The 12,034-nt window shown below is 39.2% G+C and overlaps 1 protein-coding gene across 23 annotated transcripts in view; it reads left to right on the top strand.

The window, feature by feature from the left end:
• LRRFIP2 (LRR binding FLII interacting protein 2) overlaps positions 1-12,034 on the top strand; it is a 106,875-nt gene that overhangs the window by 67,559 nt on the left and 27,282 nt on the right. For 15 of the 23 annotated variants that reach the window (XM_058729358.1, XM_058729359.1, XM_058729357.1 and 12 more), the window contains 4 exons: positions 1,720-1,764; positions 3,342-3,458; positions 6,247-6,318; positions 11,593-11,763. In XM_058729358.1, the coding sequence (XP_058585341.1) occupies positions 1,720-1,764; positions 3,342-3,458; positions 6,247-6,318; positions 11,593-11,763 (405 nt within the window). The remainder of the gene's footprint in view (positions 1-1,719; positions 1,765-3,341; positions 3,459-6,246; positions 6,319-11,592; positions 11,764-12,034) is intronic. The other 8 variants (XM_058729363.1, XM_058729369.1, XM_058729371.1 and 5 more) reach the window with 1 other exon arrangement.

The following is a 12,034-nucleotide window of genomic DNA, read 5'->3' as shown; positions in this document are numbered from 1 at the left end:
GGCAGAGGATTCCTTTTCGTGGCAAATTGCTTGTTTGTTTCAAAACGTTTCATGTGTGACTTAAAAAAAATCAGTTAACTAGAATCAATTCCTTTTAGAGAGCGTTACTGTAAAAAGTGGCAAAAAGATCAAAGTCGAAAGTCTAATATAAATGCATTATTGATACAGTACTTTTAATAAAGTAAACGCCTTTTATTATAAACAGTGTTTATTATATAAATGCAGAGAAAAAATGAACGTGATAAATGGGCAATGAAAAAGAACAGAAAACCTTTCAAATATGAGGAAATTAGAATGAACTGAAAAGAACCAGAAATAATGGCATTTTGTGTTTTAATAATTAACTGAGGAAAGTTTTCAAATCTTTTTTTCTAGATTGAGCTGGGAGGGTTGGTCTAGGAGTTGGAATCTGGGTTGATTTTCATTTAGTTAAGTAATTGGGACAGTAAATAATATGAACACGGGTTTTAAAATTCACAAAACTGAGATCTGAATCCAGCCCTGACGTTTAGCAGTTGTTCAATTTTCAGGAAGATCTTTTGCCCCTGAATTTCTCTCTCCTCAGCTGCAAGGTCGGGGTTTAGGAGGAGACCTGTAAGATGCCTCTCTTTATGAAACGCTAGTAACTAAGGCCTGTCTGCGGAAGATAGGCTAACTCAATCATCATGTCTAGATAATAGGACACTATGCTGCTGTTAAAGTAAATGAAGTAAGTCTGTAAGTACAGATGGGGTGTGATTCATTTCCTCGTTCACCCAGTAAACTTTTAGTCCTTCTACATGTCAGGTGCTATTTTTGATGTTATGAATACAGAAACGAACATACAGACATAGGCTTACTTACATTAAAGATAAAGAGATCAGACAATAAATTAATAAATACCATGGGGTCAGAGATTGATAAATGCCATGAAGAAAACGAAGTAGTTTCTTTAAATCCTGAAAGTTGGTAAGGAGAAAAAGAAGGTCTAGAATGTATTTGAGGCGTTGCTCTAGAATTTGTCGAAGACTTGGTGGCTGGTTATCCTTGGATCGAGAATTGGAAGGTCAGGACGTGGTCGAGTAGGGAGAAAGGCTTGCCTCGCGTACCCTTCTGTGCTATTTCATTTTTTCTTTTCTTTTTGACGTGTGTGTGTACTGCTTAAAAAAAACCAAAAAACAAAAAAGCCAAAGAGCTGACTCCCTTAAGGCTGTCGGGGAAATCTTTTTCGATGCTATATTGAACATGCTTTGATCCAGTCGAAACTCTTTGTGGCTAATTGTACTGGTCTTATCTGTGTGTCCTGTGTCCTAATAATGTTTAGAGAATAAAGCTTTTTGGCTTTTGGTTTTGTCAGAGTTTTGCTTTTGATGTGTACAAGTTTGTGGGTTTGTTTTTTTTTTTTTTTTTTGTATTAACATTTGCAATGGTAAAACTTAAGTTTATATATAATTTTCTTTAATGTGTTTCAAATACCATGAAAAGAAAATCTAAAATTCTAAACTTCTGCTCAAGGACAGCTTGCTCACTGCATGTCCATCCTTAGGATAAGAATTAACATTCTTGACATTTTGTCTTACGTGTCTCAACTTTTATTTCAGTTTTAATATGTTTACTTTTAGGTTGCAAACAGCAGTTGAACTTGGGGAACTCAACTGTGGTCATTTCTTTTTTTCCTCTAAAAAAACCCTGACATGCTAATAAACATCTTTCCTGATTTTTATCTCTGTTCTTTTCTAGTTGGATGAAAAATCTGACAAACAGTATGCCGAAAATTACACAAGAGTGAGTATATACATTCCTAAGAGAATTAAATTCTCAAGGGCAATTGAACTTCATTTCAACTGCTATTTCACGATTATACTACATGTGAACTGGGGGAGCTACTCTGCCTTTCTTCGTCTATTTCCTGTTCTTGACCCCCCAAATTCCTCCGAGGTTGAATCATGTGAAGCTCTGGGAAGAGAAAAGACACTGCGTTTTATTTCCTTGAATGTCACTTCTGAAGCTTTTGGCTGCTCTTTTGATTTCCATTCCCTAGAATTGGATCCTGAGAAGAAGCCATTAAACACTGAAAATGAAGTGGAACGGTAGTGACAAACTCTGAGGGTTTTGTTTTTGTTTGTTTTTGGTTTTCTTCCTTAATAATACTTTTTTTATTGGAAGTAAAATAACTCCTTTCTAGGACTTCTGGAAGTACTTTCAGAAAGTCATTTTAGGGAAATTATCAGGATTAATTTCATGCTGTACCTAAAAAAGATACAGCTGTTCTGTCCAGTAGGGATACAATGCAAGCCACAAATGTACCCCACATATGTAAGTTTAACTTTTCTTTTAAAAAAAATTTTTTTTTAATGTATATTTTTAAGAGAGGGAGAGACAGAGTGTGAGTGGGGCAGGGGCAGAGAGAGAGAGGGAAACACAGAATCCGAAGCAGGCTCCAGACTCTGAGCTGTCAGCCAGGAGCCCGAGGCAGGGCTTGAACTCATGAACCATGAGATCGTGTCCTGAGCCGAAGTCGGACACTTAACAGACTGAGCCACTCAGGCGCCCCAAGTTTAACTTTTCTAGTAGCCTCATTAAAACAGTAAAAAGCAACAGTTAAAATTAATTTAAATAATTTATTTAACCCAAATATCCAAGGTATTTCAGTGTAATTAATATGAAAAATTATTAATGAGATAATTTACCTTCTTTTTTCCATACTAAGCCTTTGAAATCTGGTGTGTATTTTACACTTAATTAATGTCATTTAATGACACTTAAATGTCAATTTCGTCTAGCCATATTTCAGATGCTGAGTAGCTGCATGTGGCTAATGGTTAACTCTATTTGGTTGCTCCATCGTGTGTTCATCCAGTAGCATATCTCACATGTAAACTAACTGTGGGAATAGCAGTCTAAATTCATAGTGATACACACTTTGCTCAAGCTGCAAATATTGTTTCCAACTTTATCAGAGTATTAGAAAAAGAAAAGATTCTAAAGAAGCAGCCTCAGGAACTCAGTAGCAGGACTGCTAATTAGCATACCAGTTATAAATCCTGAACTGTTTTAAATTAATCTCGTGTGCTCAGTATTGTTTACAGTATACCAAAGATAGAAAAAAACTCGCATGCAAGCCATTTCCTTTGTCATTATGAATTCTAGACTACAGTAATGTGTTGGAGGGAACAAGGTTATGCTTCATATTCCCCAGGCATGTTCCCCAGGGCATCCCTTTCCCAAAGCCAACCTATATTGTCCGCACCTCTCATCCACAGGTGTTAGGTGTCCCCCGCCCCCACCCCATGTTCAGCTTCCACAGCAAACGTCTTTGTACAGAAACAAGACTTAGATGTGTCCTCTTTCTCTTTCTCTAGCCTTCGTCTCGGAATTCTGCCTCAGCAACAACCCCTCTGAGTGGAAATTCATCCAGACGAGGGAGCGGAGACACCAGCAGCTTAGTAGATCCAGACACCTCATTAAGTGAATTGCGGGTAAACCGCAGTCTTTGGTTTGCTTTTTACAAACAGTTTCGCCGCTTCTTTGTAGTAGAGTATACTGGAGCTATTTAACACTTAATGTGACTTAGTGGAAAGAAAAGGAGTTTGAGTTCTTGAAAAAATACTGTTAAAAGACAGTTCGGGAATGTGACTCCGATCTGAAAGGAAAGAGATGAGTTAATTCTTTTTTCTGTTCTCTTTCTTGAACATTTGATGATACTGGAATGATCAGTATCTCTCTGCTCACTTACCAATGCCAAAAAAACTTGTTAATGTATGTAAAAGTAATTCTCTCAGAAATAGTTGGCCATATTTTAGATGGAAAATACATAGATATGCAAGGGACCAGGTTCTAGGAATTGTCGGCCTTTTGAGCCATTATGGTATTATTTGGCTGCTGGAGTATAGTTATCTCTCAATTTTTCATGGTAAGATAAGCATAGGAATATTTGGGATAACAGAAATACCTGAGTTGAGTCCCTGGGTTGAGTTCCTGTTCTTATTAACCCTTTTATTTGAAAGATGGGGACTTTCAAAATGTATTTGAAGGTCTGTTTGCTGAACCTACTATTTGTGAGCAATGGGGGGAAGGGTTGTCATAAAAATTGTATTCATTCATTCAACATTTATTGAGCCGTTGGCTTCAGCAATTTAGGCAGTGAAACACACTTTGACCTTCAGGAGTTCACTGTTTCATAGGGAAGATCCGCTGATAGAAACCAGTAAAACTAGGTCACGTGTATGATCCTATGTAGTAGCAAGAATAGGACTGTTAAGAGAATTCAGAGAAGCATCAGCTCTGTTGGACTGGGAGAAGCGATTACAGAAAGCTTTTCAGAGGAGACCCACTGTGAAGGAAGAATGCAAATGCATCAGGCAAAGAAGTTGGAGGGAAAAGGCTTTCTGAGAACTTGAGAGAACCAGAAGGTTCTCTGTCTAGCACAGTTGCCCGAGGGTAGGATGGGAAGTGAGGAGGAGAGGTGAGTGCGTGGGCCAGACCACAAAGCATCATGTGTGGTAGCCTAGAAGACATTTGGTTCCCCCCCCCCCCCCCGCCGCCCCCCGACAACTGTGGGATATTAACCAGGGGAGCAAGAGTATCTGATTGGCATTCTTAAGGAGTGTCCCCAGGTCGGAGGAAGCTCTGGAGGCGAAGGGAACCCTGTGGGTGAGTGATGAGGGTGGCGTGAACAAGGCGAAACTGCAGTGGGAGACGATGCAAGGAACTTGCTCCGAGGAGAATCCTGGGAGACACTGGAGTTGATTGGTCAGTAGCAGAGAGGAGAGGTTAAGGGAAGGTTTTTGTCTTCTTTCAAAGGCAGGCTTGATTATTTTTATTCGCTGGCTTGAGCCAGTTGAGAGAGAACAGGAAGGCAGAGTGAGGAGAGGGTGGCTGATGAGCAGAGTGCCTGAGAGGGATGCCCGGGAGCAGATAGAGGGGGGCCAGATGTGGCGGGCCCGACCTGCTGACACAGAGAGGGAGGGAGGGAGGGAGGGGGCGTGCTGGGGTACTGAGTCAGACCGCAGGCAGGTAGGAGCAAGAGTCCGGCTTACGGGATGGGAGGCCTGTAAAAGTGGGCTGGGGGTTAGGGGGTGGAGACGTTTGCAGCGGCGGCAGTGGCAGCGGCAACGGAGAGCTGACCCAGGCCGACATGGCGTGACTTTGAGGGTGTCTGCATTTATCAGGCTCTTACGAAGTACCGGGCATAGGTGCTGGGGCTGCAGAGTTGAATGAGCTCAACTCTTGCCTTCGGTGGGACGGAAGGCCGGAGGACAAGGCCTTCCAGCCCCACCACTCAGCTCGTATTGCTTCTTTGAGAGAATGACTTCCTTGAAGGAAATGAGAGTTTTGTATCCTCACGCTTCGCTTGCAGTAGCCTCTTGATGTGTGTCTGTTGATGAATCAGCGAGTACAAGACAGACCTACCAAGGAGGAGACGAAGAGGGCAGGGGGGGTATAATACAGAAGGTGTGTGTGACCGGCATTTGAGGATTGGTCCTGCCCGTATTGCAGAATTGCACGTGGGGCCCTGTGGCAGTTGTATTCCGCCTAAATCAAGCATCCAGGATAGATTGTATGTAGCAGGGCCAGGTATAGGAGGAACTGTATTTTCCATTTAAAATTTGACCTGCTTTGCTTTTAATGATTGGGGTAACATTTGGAACAAATGCTCTTTTCTCATCATTCATTTAAATGGCATCCTCGGCACAGACTCTCTCATCTGACATACGGTTTAAAATGTCAGTGTTTAACTTCCCTCCCTTTACTTTCTTTCTTCCAAATTAATTGTGATTAGTAACCAAGTCATCGAAAGACATTTTGTTTGTGTCCGTTTATTACAGTTTTAAAAACTTCTGAATGAGCCAGTAAAATTTGCTGCTTATAATTAATTTAGTACTTTAGTAATTTACTGGTTCAGGTGAAGCATTATGTTAAAGATTATTGAAATGATTTATAAATTTTTAAAGTTTATATGTTAAAAACATTATAATTGGTACACAGCCCCATCCCCCTCTTACTAATGCGGTCTCAACACAAGTTCATGCCAAGAAGATATGTAACACTTTAGATTGATTACTCCAGGCCTTCCCCAGCCCCATTATCACCTGACCTATTTGCCTCGTTCGGTGGTTTTAAGTGGCAGTTACGTTTGTGTATTTTGGTTTCTCTGCTTTTGGTCCAGAATACATGAAAGTAATTCACATTTTCATCTGAATCCTTTGAGACTTAAGATGTGTTTGTGCATGCTTTTATGCAATGGTTCATTCCTATGTCCTGCAGGATATCTATGACCTTAAGGACCAGATACAGGATGTAGAAGGGAGATACATGCAAGGGCTTAAAGAACTAAAGGTATCAGGGCCCATTGTGCAGCCCACGCATGCTCTCTGTGTGCAGAATGGTTGGGTAATGGTGGTTTCACAAGTTCTGTTAACCCCAGTGCACAAAGCTTCACTAACAGTGTTTGTCTTTCCAGCATGTGCTTAACCTGCAATGCACAGGAAAGGTGAACTTTCAGTCTGCTTATGTCTCAACGTTTACTATGGTTTTTGCAATATTCAGTACAAGATATTATACCTTAGAGTTTTTAAACTTTGCGAAATACTTACGTGTCGCTTGTGTCTTAGCCATACAAAATAGAATTGGGTAAACTCTTGAAACGTATTCCGAGATTATGGTTTTCAATTGAGAATTAGACCTTAAAATTCTTCCCTGCTAAATGACAGAGTATTGCCTATTTCTGTCAACAAATTTAGTCAGTATTGAAGGCAGGAGGAAGAAGCATCTAAGAGTGCGTTATTATAAACATTTCTTACGGAGGAAGGAACCTGAGGTAGGAGGCCTGTGTTTTCATTTTGTTTTTTCTTCTCCTCCTCTTCCTTTTCTTCTTGTTTTTCACTATGGCTCAAAGAAGATTACACAGATTCAGTGCTTTGAAGAATCTGGAGGTAAATTGAGATGGGCCTTAATCTTTTCCGAGCAAGGATGGCTACCAGTTCTCAATAGAAGTGTCCCTGTGACACGGACATTTTGGTTGTAAATGGCGGTTGATTATCATGCACTTCCCCATGTTTAATTATGAAGTTCAACTCTGATACAAGGAAGCTACAAGTTTCTCAACATGTGCATGGCCCTGTTTGAAACAGAAATATCAGGCCTCAAGATGCATAAACAAGGCATTCAGAAAGACGACTCAGGATATGCCCGAGGGACAAAGCGGGGACCTCACGGGCAAGGCTCTCATCAGCTTTCCTGGCGAGACGCAAAGTGGCCCAGTTACCAGTCGGTACCTTCACGCGGGTCATGATCGTCTGGAGGAAACTTACGGTTACGAGTCAGGACAGAAAAGGGTAGCGGGTCCTATGGAGAGTGTCCGTGAGGGCAGCCTGGAGGCTGCTGATCCGGCAGTGTGTGTGCGCGTGCGGGTGTCAGTCGAGCAGGAGAAGTACAGGGGTATATGCTGATCTGTCTTCATGGCTCAGATCTTCAGGGTTTAATCACCTTTCAAGATTTTAGTGGTAAGACTTTTGGAAATATGTTGGATCAAGGGAGCAAATTAAATATGTTAAATAAATACACTTATATTGAAATCTCATATGTAATGTAACGTATCAGGAAAGCAAGCAATTCAGAGGTTTTCTTGCTTTTTATTTATTTAAAACATTTTTTTCTTACATTTTAGATCTACCATTTGTTACCTTCTTTGAAGGATGCAAAAGAACAGATTAAATGTGAGACTGAACAGATACAAGATCCCCTTTTTTAAGAGAAAAAAAGCAAAACTTTATGTTCCTCACATTATATGTTACCGTGCTAAGAAAAACTGTTAAGATATACATTAAATATATTCATGTTCAATGCAACAGTTTTAAGCATACCTAGAGTAAAGGAAAACTTACTTAGTGATATACAATGATGTGCCCTGCTTTATTTTATTATTATTATTATTATTATTATTATTATTTTCATTTAGAAGAGATATGGTTTACTTTATTGAAGTAAAATTAACATAAAGTGCTATATCTAAGGTGCACAACGTAATTATACAAAAATTCTGTACGTTACTCAGTGCTCATCATGATAAATGTACTTTTAATCCCCTTGTCTATTTCACCCATCCCCTGCCACCTCCATTTTCTTAATTCACGGTCAGCATATAATTGAGCTTGACTTCAGGTTATATTTGTCCTTGAAACAACTCGTTAAGTGGAAGAAAAATCATTAAAAAATGATCTGATTGGTGATCAAACACAGTAGTGTGGTAATATCCATACATATTCTATTGAAAAAGGATACTGGGTCATTGCTTATGGTATTCTTTTTTTTTTTTTTTTTTTTTTTTTAAGTTTTTATTTATTCATTTTGAGAGAGAGTAGGAGTGGGGAAGAGAGAGAGAGAAGGAAAATCCCAAGCAGGCTCTGCACTGTCAGTGCAGAGCTCAATGTGGGACTTGAACCCACAAACTGTGAGATCATGACCTGAGCTGAAATCAAGATTCGGGACGCTTAACCGACTCAGCCAGCCACCCAGGCACCCCTACTTTTGACAGTATTCTTGATTAAGTGGGTCGGCCTTTGGGATGCTTTTCCTCATTCTGTCTTCCATGCAGAACCACCTGGGTTTTGTTAAAACACAGATTGCTGGATCATACGCCCACATTTTCTCATTCAGTGGGTCTAGGAGGGGGTTGAAATGTTGCATTTTTACCCAGTTCCCAGCTAATGCTGTTGCTGCTAATCTAGAACCCACTCTTGCAAAATCATTGCCTTAGATAATTTAAGTAAAACTATTTCCTAATAGGTATCACCATATAAACTAGATTTAAATAATTGAAACTACCTTGATACTTAAATTTAAAACAGTCTTCTGTGGTTTGTTGTTTAAAGGAAGAGTACATTCCGTAAATGTTAATGTCACATTTATTGTGTTATATATTGTATTTTTGCATCTGTTGAGTAACTGTCTTAGTTCTGGTTGTTCATGCAGTTACGTCCCATTTTCTATGAGACTGAGCTGTGAAAAAGACTTTTTTAATGCTATCAGCCTTTAAGGTGGATCAGAATCATTCTAAATTCTGTATTATATAAGATCCTACTATATTTATATCATTGTACGGTTGACTTTGGTTTTATTTTTTATTTGGGTTCTGTCTGTTCCCAGTCCTGGTATAAATGTCTGTTAATGCAGTCCTAGTTTGTGAAGCATTATTAGTGTGTGTGTGTGTGTGTGTGTGTGTGTGTGTGTGTGTGTGTGTGTGTCTTGATTGAGATATAATTCAAATACTGTAAGATTTACCCATTTAAAGTGTGCACAGTTCAAGCGGTTTTTAGCATAGTCACAGTGTTGCACAACCATCACCACAATCCAATTTTGGAATGCTGTCATTACCCCGAAGAGAAACCCTGTCCTAATTAGCAGTCATACCTCACCCTCCCTCTTCCACTTCCACACCCAGCCCTCGGTAACCACTAATCTACTTTCTGTCTCTGGATTTGCCTGTTCTGGACATTTCATACAAATGGAATCTTATAATATGTTGTCTTTCGTGGCTGACTTTTCATTTAATGTAATGTTTTCAAGAGTCATCCATGCCGTAACACCTGTCTGTCCCATCATCTGTCTATGTGTCTCTGTCATGATTGGTTAATATTCCAGTATGTGTCTGTTGATGGACATTTGGGTTGTTTTCAGTTTTTAGCTGTTATGAAAAATGCCGCTATGAGCATTTGTGTACAAGTTTTTGTATGGATATTCCTTTTCATTTCTCCTACATAGATACCTAGGAATAGAATTGCAGGGTCCGATGCTAACACTGTGTTTACCATTTTGAGGAATTGTCAAACTGTTTTCCAAAACAGCTGCACTATTTTACACTCTCCCCAGCAATGTATGAGGTTTCTGGTTTTTCCATATCCTCACCAACACTTTAATCTTGTTTCTGTTTTTTTAATTATAGCCATCATAGTAGGTTTGAAGTGGTATCTCATTGTGGTTTTGGTGTGCATTTCCCTAATTACTAATGATGTCGAGCCTGTTTTCATGTGCTTCTTGGCCATTTGTATATCCTGTTTGGAGAAATCTCTAATCAAATCCATACCCATTTTTAAAATATGTGTCTCTTTATGATAGTATTGTAAGAGTTCTTTATGTATTTTGGATACAAGTCTCTTACTCAGTGTAAGATTTACAAATATCCTCTCCTACTGTATGCCTTTTTTTTTTTTTTTTCCTTGATGGTATTGTTTGTAGCACAAAAGTTTTTAATTCTGGTGGTCTTTTCTTTCATTGATAGTGCTTTTCGTATTGTGTCTAAGAAACCATTGCCTACTCCAAGGTCATGAAGGTTTAGGGCTATGTTTTCTTTGAAGAATTTTATAATTTTAGCTCTGACATTTAGGTCTCTGATCCACTTTGAGTTAATTTTTCTGTTTGGTGTGGGTCCAACTTTAGTCTCTTGCGATGTGGATGTCCTGTTGTCCCAACACCGTTTGTTGAAAAAACCTATTTTTTTTTAACATTTACTTATTTTTGAAAGAGAAAGAGACAGAGTGTGAGTGGGGGAGGGGCAGAGAGAGAGGAAGACACAGAATCCAAAGCAGGCTCCGGGCTCCGAGCTGTCTGCACAGAGCTCGGTGTGGGGCTTGAACCCATGAACCATGAGATCATAAAATGAGCCAAAGTCGGATGCTTAACCAACTGAGCCACTCAGGTGCCCCTTGAAAAAAATATTCTTTCTTCCATTGAGTTGTCTGGGTACTCTTGTCAAAAGTCAGTTGATCATAAATGTAAGCATTCTGGACTATCAGTTTTATATCATCAATCTTGGTTTGTTGAACATTTATGTTAGTACTTTTAAAATGTATTCCAGAAGTGATGATTTTTTCTATGAAATGTTTTTTGTTTTTAGCTTTAAAAACTGTCACTATGTAGTAATAATCTACCAAATTAGATATAGTTATTAAAAGATAGACTTGAAGCTGTTGAAAGCAGAAAGCTTTGAAGTATATAAAATTTCAGTTGTTTTGGGTTGCTCTTTTTTTGTTGTCGTTGCTCTTTTTTTCATCGTTTTTGTATTGCTTACTTATTTAAGAATGACCAGAATTTGAATAATTGCTAGAAAAAATGTTTATACGTTTACATGAAAATTCTTATGCAGAACAGGAAAGAACTGAAAGCAGATGTCTAGGAAGCAGCAAAATTCAAATGAGTATGAAGCTTACTTGTGTAAGAGAGGCTGTATTATGTTGTATCATTGCATTCTGGGTACCGAACAGCTTGTTAAAAACAAGAGTGACGTTTCCGAAAACATTGATGATTCTTCGTTTTATGACTCTTAACAAATGTATGTGGTCTGCATACCTTTTCATCTTTCAGAGGCTACGTTGGTGCTTGATTTTGTTTTCTCGGATAGCAGAGAGCATATAAAGTTCTCACGGTGGCACAGTTGGCTTCTTACCGCCCTTCTGTTTCACGTGCATGTTACTAAACATGGAGATCCCCCGACTGCTTGTATTTTGCAAAAATGCACCTTCGTGTGTTTGTGCCAGTCCTGGATTTCCTGTCATATTGCATATAAGCGATGAGCATACTTTAGATATCAGGCTAATGGCTTTGACTTTCGTTTAGGAATCTTTGTCTGAAGTGGAAGAAAAATACAAGAAAGCCATGGTTTCCAACGCACAGTTAGACAACGAGAAGAACAACTTGATCTACCAGGTAGACACCCTCAAAGATGTTATTGAAGAACAGGAGGAACAGATGGCGGAATTTTATAGAGAAAATGAAGAGAAATCAAAGGTAACTGTGCACCTTGTATCCTCTCTGTCTGGGTCAGAAAATTCACACCTGCCATTTGAAAGGTGCTGCGCTTGATGGAAGAGGGCTTTAGACCTGGAAGTGACGCTTCAGTCGAAACTGATTGTTCCAAGGAAACTCACAGAACGTGAGCTACCGGTTCCTAAAATATTTTCCTTTTTAAGTTCTTACAGAATCTGTCTAATTTTCTTAAGAAAAGTCTTATGACCTCCTTCCGTTTCTGAAGATAAAATGCAGCTCAAGTTTTATCTCT

This window comes from Neofelis nebulosa, chromosome 5, assembly GCF_028018385.1.
Source record: "Neofelis nebulosa isolate mNeoNeb1 chromosome 5, mNeoNeb1.pri, whole genome shotgun sequence".
NCBI classification, from domain to species: domain Eukaryota; kingdom Metazoa; phylum Chordata; class Mammalia; order Carnivora; family Felidae; genus Neofelis; species Neofelis nebulosa.
Note: the sequence above shows the minus strand (reverse complement) of the source record. Positions and strands in the feature narration are given on the sequence as shown.